At 41.8% G+C, this 22,345-nt stretch overlaps 1 protein-coding gene across 6 annotated transcripts in view; it reads right to left on the bottom strand.

The window, feature by feature from the left end:
* The window catches only part of robo1 (roundabout, axon guidance receptor, homolog 1 (Drosophila)), a 232,819-nt gene that overhangs the window by 12,240 nt on the left and 198,234 nt on the right, over window positions 1–22,345 (bottom strand). For 4 of the 6 annotated variants that reach the window (XM_005937506.3, XM_042226918.1, XM_005937509.3 and 1 more), the window contains 15 exons: window positions 19,830–19,838; window positions 18,751–18,875; window positions 18,399–18,570; window positions 16,585–16,790; window positions 14,699–14,780; window positions 14,343–14,511; window positions 14,089–14,255; window positions 13,855–13,976; window positions 11,933–12,164; window positions 10,993–11,114; window positions 9,299–9,470; window positions 7,015–7,215; window positions 4,166–4,192; window positions 2,282–2,324; window positions 534–688 (listed from right to left, as the gene is read on the bottom strand). In XM_005937506.3, coding sequence (XP_005937568.1) covers window positions 534–688; window positions 2,282–2,324; window positions 4,166–4,192; window positions 7,015–7,215; window positions 9,299–9,470; window positions 10,993–11,114; window positions 11,933–12,164; window positions 13,855–13,976; window positions 14,089–14,255; window positions 14,343–14,511; window positions 14,699–14,780; window positions 16,585–16,790; window positions 18,399–18,570; window positions 18,751–18,875; window positions 19,830–19,838 — 2,004 coding nt within the window. The remainder of the gene's footprint in view (window positions 1–533; window positions 689–2,281; window positions 2,325–4,165; window positions 4,193–7,014; window positions 7,216–9,298; window positions 9,471–10,992; window positions 11,115–11,932; window positions 12,165–13,854; window positions 13,977–14,088; window positions 14,256–14,342; window positions 14,512–14,698; window positions 14,781–16,584; window positions 16,791–18,398; window positions 18,571–18,750; window positions 18,876–19,829; window positions 19,839–22,345) is intronic. The other 2 variants (XM_005937508.3, XM_005937507.3) reach the window with 2 other exon arrangements.

Raw genomic sequence — 22,345 nt, 5'->3', positions numbered from 1 at the left:
TCTGCATTTCCAGGTACACCCTTCTCCCTCTATCATTCTCTTTTTCTCTGCTTCTGGCCATCGTCTGCAGTCCAGCCTTGACCCCTTCGCCCGCTGCACATTTCTTAAATAACTGAGCACTTAGGGGAAATTACATTACCGGGTATAACAACTGTATGGAAATCAGCAGAGCAATTTGATTAGCAACAGAGTAGAGCTATGAGCCCTGCTCAGTGTGCTCCTTTTATTTCCTGCCTAAAACAGCTCTACTTTAACCTCAGATAAATCAAACACACAAGCGCACAGCCTCTCTTAATCCTAATATTTCTCTAGGTTTTTCTTGTGGAGACCTACAGAAGGGAGCGATACACAGAATAACTCTCCAGGGAGCTAACCTAGATATCAGATTTTACTTCCTTTTGCACTGCAGATTCCCCCAGCTCCCTACATTTCTTATCTCTACAGTTATTTTGTCAAATGATTGCATTGTTGCCTTCGAGAGGAGGGTTTATTTTGGTTGTTGACTACATACGGCACTGACAAAACATGCATACCTGGTCGGCTGTATGTTGCCAAGTTGCTGTCGCTGTTGCCATTGCCAGCAGTGCAGCAGTTGATGCTGCAGTCATTGTGGTTGGAACATGAGTTGGGCCATGTGTCGGCCAGCCAGGGTTGAGTGGCAGAGTCCCCAATGTTTAGTAAACCAGGCCTGTGGACAAAAAAAAAAGAGGAGGAAAAAAACAAAAAGGGCACCAAATGGTTAACAATAGTAAGAAACCAAGCCAATGCCGCAGTGACATTTATGTGAATGAACTGCAACACCCACAATAACATAATATTTGAAAGAGAAGATTATGTGAGTTTATTTATCCAGCTGAGAAGGGGAAAAGTAGAAATCCGGCTTTAGCACTTTTTGCCTTTCGGCCACACACAGGCCCAGGGAGCACTTTAGAAAAAAGCCCAGCTAAATAGATTGTGTGTGCTTGGCTTGGCCATAGCCGATGACACTTTCCCTGAGCCCTCGTGAGCATTAGCGATCCGCCTGGATTAGACAGCTAGACAAAATTCTCTTCCAATGCTGCGAAATCCACGTCCTGAACAGGCAGTGAACCACAAATACTCACAGAGTAGATTCCACAGTGTCACACAATATCTCTATCATTGGAAAGTGTTTTTTTTTTTTTAAGCTGTACACAAGGAGAACAGACTTGAGCAACAGAAGAAAAATGCATCCTTATCATTGTTTTGCCATCCATCTCTGTCTTGTCTCCTGTTTTTCAGCTTTAATTCAAATTCAAATCAAGCTAGCTCATTTAACAGGATTCTACTGTACTACTGGACCTTAAGCCAAGTAAAGACAGTCTGTTTTTGCTCATCGAACGAATCAATTTAGTATACAAAAAGAATGCAGGAACATATATTGTGTGAGTATCCAAATCTCTATAGAGTGACTCTGGGTTCGCGTATCGAAACAGTGAATTAGCCATGAATTACATTTTCTTATTCCCTCTTAAATGACTCATTTCTTGGATTCGTTTTGGGTAATGAACACATTTGTCTTGTACAACCAAATACAATCTCACAATGACTCCTCAATCACCCTGGCAGTTATATGTTGATACTGAACAACCATTGTCTTTGTGCAGAGCTGACAATTCAGTCATACAACTGAATAATATAATGATGACTTCAAGCTAACTGTTCATTAACAGAAGAACAACACACGCATACATTACAGTATTAACTATGTTTTGGACTAGAGTAAAGAGCGCATAATGAATGAATGCATATTTTCCTGTTTTTTCCCTGCTATTTACCAGTTATATGAACACATGCCAAATGCCATCCAATGGATATACAGGTCCAAGTCCAGACATTCTTGCTGTTTATGCAAAATGCACAATTCCACTACATTAGGCGGCGTGCTGTTGCTGCTGTGTACATGCATGTAGCTCCATTAATGTTTTATGGTGATGCTACGGCACAGCCTGGTGGTTGCATGTGGTTCTCCACCATTTGGGACAAGGATGGGCACTTGGCAGACTATATGGGGCTTTGTTCCTGTAGAATTATTACATGCTTAATGCAAGTCCTTACCCCTCTCCTCTGCTCTGTGCTACCTTTGAAAGGCACAGCACTCCCCCTAGTGTTTGTCAAAGAAAAGTACACAAGGCACACCCTACTAATATACTCCGGAGGTTTAAGGATTCTTTGTATTTGAAATTACATTCTTAGCATTCATTCACTTAATGCGCCTGTTTAAAAGATATATTTTTTTCAAAGACACTAAACAAACTCTTACCTTCCAGCACTGCTGACACCTTCTCCACCTCTTTGATATGCCACTGAAAGAGAGAAAATGAGTTTGTCGTGATTCCACCAACGTTATGATTGTCGTGATGTCCTTCTTTTCACCACAGTCATGTAAGTTCAACATAAAATTCTTTATTTGAGTTACTTATTTTCTTATTGAATTGCCAATTTTGTGAAAAATGATTGGGAGAAAACTGCTTTTAAGCTAGTGCTGTGTTTTTGTGTTTTGTATCAGAGCAAGTGAGTGTGTGATTGAATGCATGTGTCATCATTTCAGCTGAGTCATAGACACACACGCACACACGAAGCAACAGGAGCAGGAGGATGTGTAAGAGGCTTATGAAGAACAAAGATGCAGAGCTCTTTGGTTGTCTGGCTCGGGTTCAGCGTGTTTGAAGCTCTGTGTGCTGCAAGTTGGACTCTTTCAAGGAGCTCTAAGCTGCCGGTGTGTGTGAAGGCGAGATAAACTTCTAACTTTAATTACAATCTCTTCCCTGAGAGGAGAGAAGGTGGAAGAGGGGTAGGTTGGGCCTTTGCTGTGTTGATTCCATGTCTCTCTTTCAAAACAGGAAGTGTGTGGTTTGGTCTCTGCATGTAGCCAGAGGAGATCTTATGCAAAACTAAATTATCGCAGTCTGGTTAAAGATGAAAATCAGTATAATGCTCAGTAAAATCCTGGTTTCACACAGAGTACCAGGGCAGGGAATTTCTCTCTAAGGAATAGTCCTTGCTTGCGTGTTTAGGTTCGATGTTTCAGCTGAAAGATTTCCATGAAACAAGCCTGCCACTGCAAAATTATTCTACCTGATTGCAAGCCTCAAGGCAGACACAAAGCGCACTGCTACCGTGTAGATACAATCCCTGCACAGACAGGATCAACCAGTAGAACAACAAACACAGAGTGCACTGGATTGTCTCCTTCACTGTTACTTCCTCTTATCTATTCACACGGTTTCACATTTGCCATTTCGCTAAACACCGCCAACACCCTTTTGCACACCTCAAGGGAACAAGGAATTTCCGAGGGATGAAAGTCCACGAGTGAAAGAAGAAGGTGGAGAGAACTGTAAAGACAGACTTGCAGGGACAGAAAGATACAGATATACAAGGAGCTTTTCTTTTATCTGTTTTATGCTGTGTCACTTCAGCTCACAGATAACCTCCTTAGCTCTGCTGCCACTTGCCTATTTAATTGGTGTGTTGGAGACTCTGGTGGTGTGTCATTCTCCTAAATCCCCTCTGAGGTTGCCAGCAGCCCTTTGATCAAGTTACCACTACTATAAAACAGATTCTTGGTACTGTGGCCTCTCTTTTTTGAGCTTTAAGTTCTGAAACAGCTCAAATATTTGCTGGGCCTTTCTTTGTTTTTTAATCAAGTGTTCCTCACCAACTTCTCTACAGCTGGTAATTTCTCTAATGATTCTATTAGGACTGTGGTTGTTAAAGCCATTAAAGGACGCTTTCCCCAACGGCAGTGAAAATGTTTCTGTTGTTATAAGATATTCTGGTTTGGTTTGTATTTAAAAGGAAACAAAGAGGACAACCTTCCCACTGAAAGAATAACATATATTGAAGGACAAACAAGGGATCTTTGAATAGGTTTAGGAATCTTTTTTTGGATTTTATGGGGGATGTGTATCTGTCATTGTCAGATTCTGATTGTTTTCTTGTGTTGTTTTGTTTGTCCTCCTTTTTTCCTGAATTGGCCTTTTTCTGTTGGGAAACTGGACTGAGATGTGCTTAAGGTTTTGAGCACACTGTTTGGTATTTTTATGTTCCAAGAAGTTTGTGAAAATGGGAAAAGGCCTGTGCTGTAGTACATTGAGTTTATAAAAACATAGATACTGTATGTACTGCAGGAGAAGGTGCTTACCTGTTGGTGTAAAAGTGAAGGATGGCACTGTTGGAAAAGACAGAGAAAGAAAGTTATTGAATTATCAGAACTATCTTTCTAAATATTAACTCCACAAAATGTATAAGTTTCGCAATACACTTCAATAGCCTGTATTCACACGCTGCATGCTGCTTGCTAGTCTTTGATCCTCTCAGACATCCCAGAGGGAAAATGAATGTTGAGCCAGCTGCTGGTTCAAGTCGTGGCCCAGACTGTCGGAGGCCTGCTGTTCAGAGGTCTCGCACTGTTGAGATGTCTGTTGCTATCTCAACACTCACATCATCACCCTCACAACTTAATTCCTCGCACAGGCATGGAAGCGATTCTTTATTAAACATCCATCTACTGTAGTAGGGTGCCTGTTTTTGAAAACTCTTGTAGAAAATAGGATCCTAAGTATCTGATATTTACTGCAAAAAATTACTGATATCATGCTATAGTTTTTAACTTTAACTTTGTGACTTTTTCAATACAACATGTGGCAGGCAAAGAAATGCATCAAATTCTGTTTTGTTTTGTTTTTTTAAGATAATTGCAGCCCAACAAGTAATTATGGCCTGGTCATGAAAGCCTTAGTACAACATTATTTTCACATTTTCATTTTTATTTATTATTACTTTTTTTTTAAAGCATTGGTTTATGAAATGGTTCAGAAACCCAATGAAAGTGGATTAAATTCTTTAATAACTTCTATATTTTTATGGTCTTTAAAATATAGTTGAGTCGTTTCCCTGTTTGAAGAAGTTAAGAATGCTCCAGTAAACGCTCCAGTAAACACTCCAGTTGATGCAACTTTGCCCCATGCTGGTAGTCATCCAGCACACTGCCTTAAATATGTGCATTTTTTAGAAATGTTGCACTTTGCCTTCAGACTAAAATTGCTTTTGCGAAGAGACATCTAAGAAGCGGATACTACTGCTGCTGTCACATTTTTATTTCCTCAAATAATTACCTCATACAGTACCCCGTGCGAACAGATGTCCTTTAAACATCACAATCATCTTATCACGTTTGAATCTTTCCCCTTGATGCTCAAACAAATCGAAAGATATGAGTGGTTGGAAAAGATTATCTGTTTGATGAAGCCTTTGAAGAAGAGACGTACCCAAAACAGTCGTGAGAAATAGAAACGTGACTAACATGCATAAATCAAGAATCAGGTTGCCATTCTCACAGATGTTTGTTCCCAAGAGCGATGAACCAGTATGTAACCTGTGACTGTATGTAACTGCTGCTTTCTTTTCTTAAAAATGACTTGAGCTAAAAGATGTGAAGGCTTCTGTAGCATCCTATAATAACATTTGTGTTACACAGTGATGTCATTTGTAGTATTTCGAATAATGACAGAGCGCCATGAGGTCATGAGGGAAACAAGAGAAAGCTGTTTAGACTAATTTTGCATTGACAAAATAAATGTAATCTTTTAGAGACGGCGCTAGCATATACTGTCACACACAGATACACAGTAATGCAAATTCAGCTTAGCGAAGATTGTTGATTCATGTGGTTGCAATTATACTCTTTTCAAAACAAAGACTGTGGTCTGGGAACACCAGGAGGAGAAAAAGGGGAGGTATGTCTGCCTCCTAGTTTTCTAAAGAGCTTCCATCTTCCTTTCTTTCTTTTTTTTTTCTTCCAAATTTGACCAAACATCAACATATATGATTCACAGCGGGACATGAGGTAACCTTACGCTACACTGTCTTCTCATCTCTTACCTGACCTCGGATCATGACTGCATTCATTAAATATTGGTCTTCACTTTGTTTTCTCTGTAATCTAAGACATAACAAAAAAAACCCACAATAGCTCTCACAGACCACACAGGTAAATGTGCAGGAGATCAGGATAAGATTAGCTGAGGTCTCTTTTACTTTGAGAGACACTGCTCCCACTTTTATCATGGCTGGAGTAAATTGAGAGCACAGATAGCCACAGATTTACAGCTAAAATCATTGTTTGTGTGTGCATCAAGGTTGAAGGGTCTATCTTCTCTAACCTTGGCAATCAGCAGTAAACCTAAACCTGGAAGTGAGGCTGTAGAAGGTAGCACTCACAGGCAACAGCTGCACAGCCCAAGGCCACACATTAAGCCAGCCAACACATAAATGAGACTCTGAAAGAGGGGCTAATGGCTCTCTTTATACTCTAAATATTGCGGGCAGAGGCTGGGGATGTCATGAACCTCATTACTTTAAGTCGGGTAAAAAAAAAAATGAATGAGTTAGGCAGAGGCTATGCCAACATCCTTGAAATACAGTCTTTGAGTTTTTGAAACAAAGGTATGAGGTCCTTATTAACCAGAATGAAATAATTGGCTGCTCTGTATCTGAAGGCCTCTCTCTCAAAAGTACTTTGACCACGTGAGAATGTGTCCTTGAAAAAGCGAGATTACAGCCAGACATTATCCCTTTCCCAGCGCAGTCAGAAGGGAGTTGGTAAAAGGAGGAATTTTGGATGCCAAAATGTACTTGACTGCAAACACTCCTAACACACTCCTGCAAAGACAGCGTGACAGAAGTATGAAAACAAAATAAAAGAGGTGTTTATGCAGTACTCTCAGCAGGAGCTCACACTGCATCTTAAAGTACTCTACGGGAGACCTCACCTCCAGCGCTGCTCTACAAAGAAATCTTTCTGTGTTTGACAGAGAGAATGTGAGGTAGGTTGGCGTCATTTAGGGTAAAGACGATGGGGAAGACCGAATTGCGTCGCACTCGCTCACTAAATGCAGTGAGAAAACCTCACTGAAGTAAACCGGCGCCTTGAATTTGACATTCAAGTTGATAGTTCGGTGAGTGTTGAATTTGTTACACTCGTGTACTGACCTTTGCGTATACCTGCATAGCTGCTGGACAGGCCATTCCGCTTCTTTCGGTGTCTGTACAACCAGATGCTGAAGACCATGAGGATAATCCAACAAGCAGCTCCTATGCCTGCTATAAATGCCGGCTGTTTGACCACATCTGAGATCTGCTGGGACAGGGGGTTCTCCTGGTTCACTGTGTCTGTCATTCGGCCAGAAGCATCTAGAACAGTGAGAACAAAGTAGAAGTTATTTTTTGTGCTTTTTGCGATTATTAGACAGCATATTAGTAGACAGAAAAGCAGTGAAAGTGTGTGGTGGGACTTGACCCCAGGCCGCTGCATTTCAGCCATGTGGCAGTGCTCAAACTGGCACCCACAAAGTAGAAATGATTGAAGAAGCAGTATATTTTGACTTGCAAATTTTGGATGGGACAAGTGAAATAATGTGAGTTGGGAATGTGAAAACAACATTATTCAAAGCTGAAACTAAACCAAGTGGAAAAAGACTGAAATAGAGAAATACATTTAAAATAAATGGAGCCTGCACAATACATAAATAGGGATATTCTTTCTCCTGGTACATAAAAAGATTCTTCATCTCAGCGGGTATGTATGAGGCTGGGGTTGTTGTGGAAAAGGAGTTGTTTCTATAATTCAAAAGGCTTTCATTGCAAATCCCAGTCAACAATAGCAGGTGAGCATATAAAAGCAACCAGAGACATTCAAACAGAGCCTGTGCAGCATAACAGCCTGATGGAAGCGGATAGGAAAAAAGAGAGACATCATTCACACCGAGCAATAGTGGTATCATAATCATATAAATAAATCCAAAGAGATCAAGCTCAAACACAGATACCACAGTAATTAGCAAACCGGGGCACATCTGTGGAAAAACTGAGGTGTGAATGCCTTGAAGCCTGTTTCACTGAAATGCGCTGCTGCAAAGATGCTGGCTGTACAGCTGCTCACAACAACAACCTGCTCTCGGTCTGTTTTTCTCATCGTGACACATGAAAGATTTCTTTGACTTGCCCCAACCCCTGTCACTCTGAAATTTCTTCATGTTCTCGTTACTTTGTCTTCGTCTCTTTTTCTCGCGTCTTTCATGTTGTAGCCACTCTTCTAAACTGGCACTCTTAGCCAGAAGCAAAAACACTTCCCAAAAGAAACCAGCTCGCTGCCTTTACCCCTTCTGTATCTTTCTTTGTCTCAGGCACTGAGGCTACGTCTCCATTTGGCTGCATCCCTTCTTACTTTGCAGTCTTCTCAATTTGTGGCTCTGTCTGGCCGAGGGAACGCAGCATGTCAATGTGACTAAGCAGCCCACAAGGGACTGTACAGGTATCTAGGCTGGGATGACGCATACAAGCTCCGAGTGTGACAAATGCATTTGGGTGAAGCGCTGGTCCCCGAGGCACATTGTTCCAGTGCAGTGTTGGAACATGGCAACAATCACCACAGGAACTCTTCAAGTGAGATAAATTGTATCAGTCACAGCCAATGCTTCTTCATGCCCATCCCAGCCCACTCAATCACACATTTGAAACCAGATGGAGCTCTTTCTCTCTCTGCCTCATCCTGCTATTCATGTGTTTTCCATCTCTCCCGAATAGGCCAGCTCAGAGCTTTGGGGAATAAAAACTGACAAAATATCTCCAAATATTTGTCCATCTAGACTAAAAGAACAAAAAACAATAAGTAAATTACAACAACTGGCCTCTGAAGCAGGCTCCGCTGTGTGTCTTAGCATTAATAACATGTCATGTCTGAGCCCGGAGTGCACGATTCATTATTGCCTTTGTTGTCTGAAGCGAAGCAGAGGCAGAAAACATTGCATCCTTGACTGGAGAATGGAGCAGGGTGCGGCAGTCAGCTCAACAGCTCTGCCACACAGGAATTTAATGTGCCTGTGTTACTGTAAGCTACTGTAAGCAAAAGCTGTATAAGACCCCCTGTCATTCAGACTCATCAGACTCCCGTGTGGCAGGTTTGATGATGTTTTTCTAACAATAATCACTCCAATTATAGTTTTAAAACATCGCTGATGATAAAAAAGAGAAGACAGGCAGAGGCTTGCACATAGCTGTTCCCATAAAGAAGGGCATTACATAACTGTCTGTTTACTTGGCATTAAGTCCTTTCTCTCTAAAGCTCTTAATTTAAGATGTCTGGATTAATGCCATAATTATTTTTCAAATATTTGGACTTCACTCAGTTGTGAGGATTGGCAGAAGACAAAGGCACTGAAGTAATGTTTTTAAAAAAGGAAAAGAGGGGATAGAAGCAACAGTTGTTTCTACTCACCGAGCTGAAAGAAAGTGACATCACTCTTGACCCCTGGACCTGCACCAGTGCTGGCTGCTACCTCCACACTGTAGCGGATCCCCGGGGCCAGACTGGGAATCAGCACGGAGAAGGTTGAGCCATCAACTGTACGGTTGATGTGGTACCTAGTCTCATTCCCCAAGCACCAAATCTGCCATAACAGAGACAAAGATGAAGTGGAGATTGAGGCAATGTTATGAGCGTTTCGTGAGAACATTTAGTTTGGTAGCTGCCACTGGTCTTGTGCTCTTATAATAGGCTGGGGCCATCTTAGCACAATGTGGGTATTGCGTTTCATCTCTGAGGCAGGAAAACATGTTATAACTTACAACGTTTTACAGAATATGCTCAACACAGGGTTATTATTACTTGAGGTAGTCATAACATGTCACAGAGCAGTCTCAAACCTATTAAAAACAGTAATCATCTCCATAACCCAATTTTAGCAGAAGCTTAGAGCTGCGAGTCCCTAGAAGGACGGCTGTCTCACAGACAAACTCCAACAGGGTCACAGAAGTATACTTTAACCTGGGATTAGGACTCAGAGACATCTACATCCTGTACCTCTGTCAGTCTGTTTTCTTTACCCCTCACCTCCTTCCACCAGTTAACTGTGTTAATATGCTCACTTCATCCAGCATGTGTGTTTTTGCACTTCTGTGATGAAAACTACAAAGGCTTAAAATTTCCTGTGCATCTTAAAAATTGTGGTGAGAAGCAGTGCCGCTGGGGACTGAGCTCAGTAATGAGCAGGGAACACTCTCGAACTGTACTTAAAAACCATGAAATTACTCTAAAGTTAATCAGCAGAAAACATTTACCTGGAAAATTAACAGTGGCTTAACTTTTTCACAGGCTCTGCCTCATCTCCCTTTTTGCCACTCACCTATATCTCTTGTGACTCATAAAGGCTTTCCAATTAAAATAAAGGACTTCCACAGCATAATGTATGACAGGACAGTGCTGTCCTATATTGGTCATTGTTAAAGTGTGAATATTATCTGGTAAAGAGGTAGGACAGGGGACTAGAGTTGTTACAGAAAGAAAGATACTGAGGTCTTTTGCCAAAAGTTTACTCTCATTCTTATACATACACTACACTGATGTCTCTACTACATCTTTATTGACAGCAGGAAATAAAGGCAAGTAGTTTGTTCTTCAAAGGAAACTTCTCATATTCATTAATACCACTACAATCATATATTCTAAAATACATAATCTCCCCTAAACTCCTAAAAACTAACATTCCATCTCTACTTCACAAACACATCTGTAATCACAGCTTAAAGCCTCACTACAGCCCAGCAAATAATAAAAGATAATAACATTTTGGTGAAAAATATACAACACTGATAGATTTTTACTTTTGAAATGCCACAAGATGTGGGAATTTACCACCTCCACCAGATGGCACTGTTTCACAACTGTTTCCACTAGCTTTCCAACTTTCCTGCCTCTGAGCTTTTGTCAGCAGACACAGAGGTGTACAAAGGTATGCCTCATCTAGGAATTCATTACCTTTCCATGTCTATGTATTGTCTGTTTCTCTGTTATTCTTTTATCTGAGCATCTTCACCTCTGTTTTGTCTCCTTTGTGTCTCTTTCTGAACAGTCCTACTTGCTCAGACCTGAGGTAAGTGCTGGCTGTTTGGGTTTTTTTTCTTCCTTGTTACCTTGTACTCCTGGACCATCCCATTCTGCTCCTCTTCTGGAGGGGGTTGCCAGGAGACGATGATGGCAGTCCCATTGTCCCCACTCTCTGTCACTGTAACCTTACGAGGAGGGGCACTGGGGGCTGGGGAGGTAGACAAAAGAAAAAAAATGTTCATATATGATAGGGGGGAAAAAAGCCTAAGTGCCTACAGTCTCTCCCTGCTTTCTCTGTGCAATTTAGCTGTCAGAATTTCTTCTGTGCGTGACTAAAGCTCATGTGTGAACAAATGACTAATTATCAAATTTATAAGCATTTTTTTAAATCTGAAACATCACTTTGCTAAATGTAAGTGTTTTTTGGGGGGTAAAAGCAAACAACTGTTATTCAGAATAGACAGTTATAGTGCTGGGGCATATGCTGCTGTGTGAGCGCCAACCTGTGATGGTAATTAAGCGCACACAAAAGAAAAAAGAAAAAGTCACAGTGTGCGTGAGTGTTACAAACAGACATCATTGTGAGAAAACAAACGTTATGTTTAGAACTCCAGAAACAATTATCGACACAATTGGAAACAAAGGAGAATCCAGCAGAAAAAGATCAAAACACTCCCACACATGCAACACAGAAAAACGCACGCACTCCAGTAAACACTCTGCACTACAAATTAAAATTTGCAGTTGGGTTTAAACCAAACCTCACAAGTCTGCCACAACCACACCCTTATGAAAAATGAGTATAACACTTGCACTGGGGTGTCGTATATTGCTCGCCATACCCAAGCATGCGTGAATATAACACAGTTAGCGATAACATAATCCTGCCTGCTGCCAGCAGCTGTTGTATTCTCTCACACATGCAAGCCGTGCATATAAAACTGTGTAAACATGAAAACATGCATGCACACATGCAAGCACTGAAGCACTCTCGCACACAGCCGTACACATTTACACCCTCCCCACCTTCCTCCAGCGTCTTGCCAATTTTGACATCACTGTCTGTTCCCTGGAATTCATTGAAGAAGGGGCGGACTTTGAATTCGTATGTGACGCCCTTCCGAAGGTGCGGCACGATGGCGCTGCCCTCCCCAGGGGTTCGCACCTCAAACACGGCCCATTCACTCCTCTGTTGCCCCTCTGGTGAAGGCCTGTACATCACCTTGTAGCCCTGGATGTACTGTGACTGCTGCTCCACCTAGTGAACGCAACAGGAACAGAGGCAAAGGTGGTGTCAGCTTAACTGGATCATGCATGTAACAACTAACAGTAGCAAATGATACGGCAGCGTAATAAACTGTAGCATCACTGGACAGCCATGGATTCATGCAACGGATACGCCAGACGCAGATGGAATGGGGTGCTAACTCATCACATCACCCCTCTGTTTATCCATCCCCATCTTCCACATTTCTCCTTTCGAAAGTCTGTCTATGCGCCATTTGGAGCAGCAGTGATTTGTACAAACCACACTATGAGGTCATTGGCCAAAGGTTCCTCCAAGTCTGGAGCTGCTTAAATAGGGCCCAGACTCCCAGAACTGCCTGTCTCATCCTGTCCTGCTCTCTACTGACTGCTAAAGTCAGGAAAGAGAATAAAAAGTGCACCTTTATACACAAAGTAGTAGTAGTAGTAAAAAAAAACAAAAATACAAACAAACAAAAAAATGGTGTGTAGCTGAATAAAGACATTTTTTTTTTAATCATAGTGATAATTAATGTTACTTCCAACATGGTTAAAGAAAAGAATAACTGCTAACCAGTATGCTAATATCCCTATGAGTCCCTGTGGAAGGCAGGCAGCACTGGCTTGTAAAGATTTTAGTGATTTCTTTATCCCTCCCCCATAAAATATGCTGCTGGCTCAGGTGGTCTTCATTAAGCTGAAAACTGTGCAAGCATTTACCACAACACAAAGGAAAATGTAAAACCAAGAAACTGCACATTGAGAATAGATTTAACCCCACAAAACAAGGAAGTTGTGGTGCTCCCTCCTGTCATGTCTTTTACTGGAACATTCCAGCGAGACAGAGCAACTGGGCAGTAATGATTTAAATCAGTCTTGACATGTCAGTGTCCTTTTTACATTTCCTAAGCCCCATTTATCACTCACTATGGCACTTCATAATACCTGGGAATGCTGGGGTGGCCTTGTGTCAAAAGACAGAACTGGGATTGTTTTTACCCTTTGGTGACCCCCATCCTATAGTCTAATATCTACTATGCAAGGAAGTCGGTGGAGCACAAAAGCGTATTTGCATTGTTCCAAAAACATACATTTGCCAGATTAGTTATAGAAAACCATTGGTACTTGTTATTTAGCTTGTACCAGAAAAGAAAAATCACCATGAGCTGCCGTTTCTACTTCTTCCTCACCCACCTATCCGTTTTAACATCTGTAAGCCATTTCTACTTTAGAGCATGAGTTGGCAGCTTCTTCCTTCTCACTCGTATTATTTTAACAGCCGTCAACTGTTTTCAATCTTAGATGGCACAGTCTGGCATGGCACACACTGCTATATAGCACTACATGGCCTGTTGCAAGAGGTTGTGCTCTGAAGTCTAGCTTTTGGGTGGATGAGTGGTCCGCTATAGACAGAACTGCAAATCTTTGGTTTCTGGCCAGCTGACCAGTTCAGACTGATGCCAGATGGACACTAAGAAAACTTGGATTGTGTTCCAGGCTGCTTTCTGCAGTGTCCTTTCTCTGTACGATGCTAGGATGTTAGTACATCTGCTCGGCTGAGTGGTCTGACAAATTGACCATAGGCCTATAACTAAACTAACCTTGAAGCTCTAGTGACGAGCTATACCAGCGATCCACTCTGCAATCTGATCCTGAGAAAAAACAAACTACAACAGTCCATTCATTGCTAAAATTATACTCACTGTCCACTGAACCCTGACAGATGAGGAGGAGAGAATAGTGGGGTTGTGCAGGTGGATGACAGCATCTCCTAGCTCCCTCTGAATCTGACGATGGTCCACGCCCTGACTGGTGGGAGGGATATCTGTGTGGAGGCGAACAAAAATGAAAAATAGTGGTCATATTTTAAAACTCCAAATGTGACATTATTATATTTTTAAATTTACATCAATAAGAATTTATTATATAGTTCTCACCTTGTGTTTTCACAGCATCAGTGATTGGACTGGGATCGCTCAGCCCATAGGCATTGGCTGCCCGTACTAAGAAGAGGTAGACTGCACTGGGCTTCAAGCCCTTCAGTACAAATGACTCAGGTTTCACATGCTCTGCCAAGGTCTGCCAGCTGCTTCCTGATGCATGACTGTGGACACACCACAAAGAGAATTAAGATTTAAAAAGCTTTAAATGAAGCCCTCCAGTTATTAGTTTGTTCTTGGCCAAGCTTTACCTGAAGGCTTCTATGATATAGGAAGTGGGCGTGGCTCCAGCATTAAGGTTTGGTTTCCAGGAAAGCGTGACAGAGCTACGGGTAACATCAGTGACCTCAGGTTTGGAAGGAGCGCTGGGGATCAGGTTTGGGTCAGTAGGTCTGTTTGGCTGGAATTGGGCCCCAGATTCTAAATGCAGAACAGAGAAAGGCAAATAATAAGGAAAACATAGTCTACTGCTGTTTTCCAACAACCAGGGGAATGTGGAACATCTCCAAGGCTTATGTCTCGTGTTCGCCTTCAGTTTAAATAAACACAATCACCAAAATAAACGAGAAAAAAAGAATACACTTGTTAGTAAAATGGTTAGGCTTACCTTGGACCTCTAAATAGGCTTTCCAAGAGGCCTCTCCACTGGGTGTGGAGGCAGTGCAGGTGTAGGTGCCAGTGTCACTGAGCTGAAAGAGGAGGAGGAGAAGGGAGGATGTTTGTTTAAATGGAAATTATTTAAATGTGTCCCACGGTTTCCTGAACTGGGCTCTGCCTCTTGTTATCTTCACCCTACCATCATTGCTTTTGCTTATTGACATGCTGAAGGAGTCTGTAGCAGGCAGCTGTCATTGCCTGATAATCTCAATATCATCTCCTTTTGAGCAGAAACTGGGGGAAAGCAGCTGGAAAGGCCAAAAGTGGCGGAGCATTCCTAGTCAAATGGAAAAGATTTTCACAGGATCATACACTAATTGGAGACCTTTTCTCCCTTTGCCATCCACCTGAATGCCAAACATGAAAGTGACTGCTCTGTGCAACACATGTGGTATATGTTTAAACCTTGATTCATGATTCATGTGCTTGTAGATGTACTGTAACTTTGCCAGACAAAGACAAGGTTCACTTGCATTTTGGAAAATGTGAACCATTGTGCAGCAAATGGGTAATTTAGTATATTTGTGGAACTGGGCATAACTGGAAAAGGGCTTATTTGTCTTTCTTTCTGACTAGTTTGTTTTGAATAAAAATAAAATTTTAATAAAATTCTATTAATGCATTAGATTCAGGGGAAAGAGTTCTTTCAGTTAAAATGCAGCAGTTTAAGAAAAACTGAAGAAACACATGTTCTCTTTAAAAAATAAAGTCAAAGTTCCGGACATCTGGATCTGGATCCAACCAAAAACAAATCAGAATTTCTTGGCTTGTAGCCTGAATTTCCTCCTAATTTAACTGAGATTTGTTGACAAGTTTCTAAGATGCTAATAAGCCAAACATGAAACATAAACATGATGGCACAGATTACAAAAAGGTACATTTTTAAAACTGTCTGTTCTGTCAGCTGGAGTCTATGCCGCTGCTTGATACTAATAACTCTGTTACGGTTTGTTAGTGATTGATGCTATTCTGACACTACTGTGCTTATGTTTAGACAGTAAAACAGAAAAAAATGAAAAAGATAAATGTTTGAATCATGAAGTATAAGGATATCCTGTCAACAGACCTCTGTTTTCCCCCCCCCCCACCCAAATAAGAATAAATTCATTAAAAAAGTAACACCCGCAAAACAATATGAATAAAATATATCACCCCAAACATCAAAAACATCTTCATTAAAATATTGTCTGGTATAAATGACAAGTTCATTAATGTAAAGTGCCTGCAGAGTTTACTCTTCTACAGCAGGGGAAGGGTTCAAATGCATCTCCTTTCCTGCCTGGCGGCCCAGTCGCACTGCAATCTTGTCACCACAAGACGTGCTGGCATTCATCAGAACGCCGCAAAATGACGTGACCTCTGACCCTGTGACGCCTCCATCTGGAAGACACGTCGTTACCCCCTCCTTGTCTCTATCTAGAAGTGTGTTCAGCATCACACAGCTTGCCATGACACATAGACGTGTGCGCGCGCACACACATGCAGCCCACAGCGCCTGCTGACTGACAAGAACTACAGACTGTTCAACTTCACAGACTCCATTTCAGATCTGCAGCAACTGACTGACAGCCTGCTGAGGGTTGGCTGCTGGCAGGCAACACATGCTTTATTTACCAACCAGCAGGGGTTTGCCAAGCACATTATGCATGTGATATGGGCAACCTTGAAGTCTATTTTAAATTGATTGAAATCATGTATTATATATGGTGTATATAAATACATGGCAATTTAGCAGATTTTGAGTGAAATTATGAACAGCAGTGGGTACTACGCTGTCCTTTAACTTTGCTTGACACTAAAAACAGACTTTTTTTTAAACGTGTCCAGGTGTCTCACCTTTGCATAGCGTATCTGCAGTGCACCTGTGTCCAGTTGCTTGACCCTGGAGTCATGTGTGGACACTAAGACGCCGTCCTTCCTCCACAGGATGGTGGGTGTAGGGTTACCAGATGTCACACAGTTAAGAACAACCGTGCCATCCACAGCCACCGTCTGATTGGTTGGGCCTTGGCGGATGACTGGTGGCGGGCGGTCGGACACAACTGTGGAAGCAGGAAGGAAAATGGGCAATTATGTGGATGGCGCTAATCTGTGAAGGTTTCATGTGGTGTAGCGGGGAAAGAAAAGACACGGGATTCAGTCAGTTATATCCAGCTTGTGGGAGTAAACACACAAAAGGTATAGAACGGTGAGAATTGGGTAAACAACCTTGTAACAATGAAAGAATGGGAAAACTGCAAGGGTAGCAGGAGAGGAATTAAATTCAATTTTAAGAACTGGAAGCAATTTTCTAATCATTCAACAGCAGGAGTCCAACTTAGCCAAATAAAAACAGTGTAATTAAAATGAAAGCGGCTCAGATACTTCAGTCCTCTCGCTGCAGATCCACCATATAACTAGCAGTATACATAAAAACGCTTGCAGCCAACAATTCCTTGGCCCATCCCCCTGCCATAAAACACCAAACAGGGAAAAAAGGCTTAAAAAAAAAAACATCTAGCCAGAACAGACAAAGGTATTAGCATGAGGATGTTTAAACTCCTCCCTGTCTCACAGCCTGTGAACCCCGGGTGTTCAACACAAATCAAACAAAGACAGAGTAAAAGCGCGTGTTTGACAGAAAAAGGATGTAATGCACAAAAACGGCGGAAGACTTTAAATAATTTCTGCCGTTTGCGATTCATCATATTCCTACTATAGGTTTTCTGCCTCCCCCAGATTATCATTATTATTCATAGCACTATTGATGACCACTGCTGTCAGCCCCACTGATTTACTAGCAAGTTGCATTCAGTGAGAAGAACTCAAATTAATATCTAACACAGTGTAAAAGCAACACATAATGATATATGTATGTGTGCGTAGATCTTCAGAACCATGCTGTGGTGTAATCTGTGGGCTGCTTTGTCTTTGCTTTTGTGCCGGGGATGGTGCAATTACTAAAACACTGTCAGCATGACCTGTAATTACCAAATCTGCCTGCGGAGAAGTAGTGGCCTCAGAGCGGCCTGCTCACTTTAATAACTGTTATTATTATCCAGAGAGCACGACAGAATGAGAGAGAGAGGAGGACGTAGATTTGGAGCACGCCATTGTAGGTCTTAAATGAAGAAGGACATTTGTTAAATGAAGGGATGAATCTAGGTGTGTCATAGACAAACTAATAGCTGCCCAGATTACTGTGGGAATGGTGGAAGTGAAGCCAAGGTTAGTCCACCAGGCTTGTCAGGGATTGGCTAGAAGGGTAATTAGAGGACCCAATCCAGACCTCACCACATGGCTACAGTCTTCCAACAGTAGACAGCAGCAAGCCAGCCATGGAATACTGAAGGAGACTTTAGCCAGTGTGAAGCCAGCGAAGCCAAGTACTGCGCCACGGTCTGGGTGCACAGGCACCAGAGAGTCTCTACCTCTGACAGGAACACAACGAACTGGCCAGACCAGACCTCACAAACCTCACTTTGGATATTAATATGCTCTGAAGCAAAGCCACAGCATTACATTTGAACAGCATTATACCAATAAACCAAAGATTATCTGGAATTCCGAAGTATTATCCGACGTATTCCTCTAAATGTCCTCCTAGTGTTCCTAATTCTCTCTCAGGCTTTGTTATATGCAAAAAGGGTGTTTAAAAAAAGTTTGCCTACCATCTGTGACCTCTAGCAGAGCCTTGGTGATCACACTGCCAGCAATGTTGAGGGCCTGGCAGCTGTAGTATCCCCCATCTGAGCGCACAGCATCAGTGATGGTCAGATCCCCAGTCTGAGACACTGAAAACCGACTGGAGGGTTGAGGAGGTTGATAGGAGAACAGCAGGTTCTAGAATGGATGAAAAAGGATTACATGTGGTCACCATTTTAGTATTTCCTTGAGCAAATCAACTGGACAGATGGAAGATTTCATTCTAAAATGATAGCCAATCATGTGAAATAAGCTTACAAATAGTTATTTACAAAGCTTTTTGAGATGAAAACTTTTACTGCAGTTTATTTTATTTACCTGACTGCCTTCTCGCTGCCAGAAAATGGCAGGTTGTGGGTTTCCAGTGGCCTCACACTGGAAGGTGACAGTTCTGCCAACTCCAACCACCTGGTTCTTCGGTCTTACCACAAATGCTGGCGGTACTGGAGGACAGCCATGAAAATGGTTAGCCAATGAATAGACAAACACACTACTGCCTATTACATTTATCACAGTATTATAGTTACAAGAGGGTCTGAGTTCTATGAATTGAAGACAAAGGAAATGTAAGTGCAGGCCAATGTGCTTGTATTTAATCTGTTATTGAATCCGGCTCGTTTTCAAAACTTTACATGATGTGTGCACAGCAGATCAAACAGTATGCTGATCAAATGCAAAAATGCAAGCATATTATTGTTGTAATGAATAGAAAAAACAAGGCTCACTCCTGTGCCCCTCATTTGCATGGGCAAGGGCATGGACCATTAAAATTTACATGGAAATGGGGAATAAATTTAAGCCATCTGTCCATGCTGACACCCTCCAGTAGTGCAGACCTCAACCACAATGCCATATCCATGCATGTTAATGACAAAGTCCATCTCAGACAAAGTGTGGTGACACAGACCAATGTCACATGGTGACACTAGTCTCAGTCTGTGAGGACAAATAACCTGTATGTAGAGGTCGAGAGGCAGCCCAGTTTACGCTTTTAATATCAAAAGCGCTGTGGATATGCCCTCAAATGATACAACTCTGCACACATTTTCATATTTTTTTTACACAGTGGCTGTATAATACATAAGAAAAGCAATCTGAAAACTGTCACTTGAAATACAGAAATAATTTGTCCATGAATAAGATGGGGTTTGGTAATGCATAAAAGGGGAAAATAATAGAATGAAATGGTGCAGCTTTACCTTGGAGGCCCAAGCTGAGTGTACTTTTTTTTTTTTTTTTACCCATTAATGTCCTTTTGCCACTGTTGCCCGTGACAACTGAAACATGAGTGCTGATTGGATGGTGGAGAGGTGATGTGAGGAGAATGGAGGGGGGTTGTGACAGCTTCCTGTCTCTGTCAGGGCGGTGAATAGGTGACGGGTGACATTTCAACTTACCAGACACAACTAAAAAGGAAACAAAAACACAACAACAACCCAAAGGTGAATAAATAAATATTAAACAGCATGACACAAAGAGGAGAGACAAGGAAAACAATGTGATGTCCACATGTACAAATAATCATGCCATCATCAGTAAAACATGTCATATTTCATACTTCACTCAAACCCTAGGGACCACACGATAACATGCAAAGAATAATTCCTGTGAATGAGTCAGAAAGGCATTGAAATGCATCTGATTCAATGTGATTTTAATTTGGGAAGGTGTTCAAGGACAGGAAAAATGGCAGACTAAGTGAAATAAAAAGGCACAGCGATATGAAGCACACAGAGCAGATGTTTTATGCTCAGCAACATCAAGCTTTGTTTATCCTTTTTCCTCTTGTCCCAGGTGTTGTGTGAAGGTGAACATCCCTACACCCTTAATGAGGTTTAGAGCACCCTTAGGAATGGCTACACCAGTCTCTTAAATGTAGCCTTGCAAATGTACCCCAGGACTATAAAAACACAAGGTGAATGTTAACTGTCACTCTCCGGTCATAAATCTCCCCCAGCCAATCACTCACCTTATCTAATCTGTCTGCTTCAACGGCTCCCTCGGAAACATAAACGCTGTCAGTCAGAGTAATGACCAACCTCTTCCTCCTCCCCCTGCCTATCGCTGGCCTTTAAAATGCAAATAGCACGCACATCAAACAAACCTAGAAGACGCTCAGCACTATCCATGTGCGAGATGCTCCAGGAACACACAGTCATGTGAACATACACAACACCCCCTTCACCTTGCAACGCTTCCACACACCCATTCATGTGTGTCTAAGACTTTAATTAGGTAACCCTACCTCTCCCATGCTGCTGTGATCACAATTGTGGACCTGGTGGGAGAGGAGATCTTTAAACCTGACCTGGCTACTTTGTTGTGAGCTTTCTTCTGGCTCACAGAGCAGAGGTTAGTCTATCGATAAGCTGATCAGAGCAGCCGAGGAAAACCCACCGAGCACTGTGGCATCCAGCCCAATAGGAGGCAGACTATGTACCGAAGACCACAGCAGAGATATTTATAGGGGTTTGATCGAGGCTGCTGTTCAGTGGGCCTGTCATCAACACAAGACTCAGGCTGCATGCAGAGGATTTGGCCTGATTAATAGCAGCTCCCACTGGGAGATGTACATCATACTTTATTCTGTCCCTCGCTGAGATTTTGTATTCTGTACATGAGCCGAAGTGGAGATCTCACAACAACAGGCAAATATTTATTATCACAGGTTTTGGTATTTATTATAACTCGAACTGCACACACAAAGCCGGCGGGAAAGTTCCTCTCATTCACTCTGTTTTGGCACCAGTTCCAAGTCTCCTTCCAGACCCTTTACATGGGTTATTAGCAGCGCTGCTCTAGGGACCACCATTGCATTCATGACCTTTCTGCACATAAATCATGGCTAAGGACAAACTTAACCAGCTAAGAAATAATAACACATCGACTTTTTTAAAATTCTGTGCACTACAATGTGAAACAATGTTTAAATTCCATACTGCATAAACATAGTCCCCATGCCCACTGTAGTGTGTTTTTTTCTAATTCTTAAACCTTATAGATTTTGTATTTTCATAACTTAATGAATAGCTGAACAAACTATCTCAGGACTACATTCTCAAGTGGCTTAGATTAGCTATTTTACAATCAATGTATAAATAGAGCTGGTGACTTGGCCAATTCTGTGTTTCTTCCATCAATCAAATGAATATTTCACTTGACATATTTATAAGACCAGAGGAGCTGTAGCAGACTGACAAACACATGTGTAAGACAATAATTCACTGATTAAGTTAGTAATGAGAGCAGAGCGCATTGAAAGAAAAATAGCCCCAGGCGCCACTTTCACAATGTCGTCATTGTTCGCTGACAATCCCACCACAGAAAGCGTGAAAATCTCCCCGTCCATACAGAACAGCATTCTTCTCAGAAACTGTCCCGCTCTATAATAGATTAGCTTTGAAGGCCAGTATCTTTAATACTGCGTGTCTCGTTATAGTTCTAATATTTTTTTTGCTCAATCAGCTGCAATGATAAAGACATTTCATAATGACATTGTAGGAAATGACTTCTACATTGAACCGTTTTTTAAATCCAGTTTTAATTAAACTGGTTTTATCTTACATTTACACATGACCACACAATTAGAAGAAAAACTTCGATTCAAAGAATATTTATATTCATTTCATTTCAGCCTTATATGCCCCTTTACTTTTCAGGCTTAGCAATATTGCCCTACTTTGAGTTTTGATTCAGGGCAACAGCAATGCCCACTGAACCCACAGGCTAAACGACTGCCCCCCATAATGCTTTTGTCTTCAGTACTATAGCGGCATCTTACTACCTATACATCATTTACTCTACTTTGGCCTGCTCAGACCTACAATTACCCAGCTTTTCTTTCCATTCCTGTGCCCACATCTGTAATTAGAAGCATGTCATTTCCGGGCGTGGGACTGTGGCCTGCTAGTCT

The sequence above is a fragment of the Haplochromis burtoni genome, unplaced genomic scaffold (genome assembly GCF_018398535.1).
Source record: "Haplochromis burtoni strain Fernald_Lab_line unplaced genomic scaffold, NCSU_Asbu1 Contig_234, whole genome shotgun sequence".
NCBI lineage: Eukaryota > Metazoa > Chordata > Actinopteri > Cichliformes > Cichlidae > Haplochromis > Haplochromis burtoni.
Note: the sequence above shows the minus strand (reverse complement) of the source record. Positions and strands in the feature narration are given on the sequence as shown.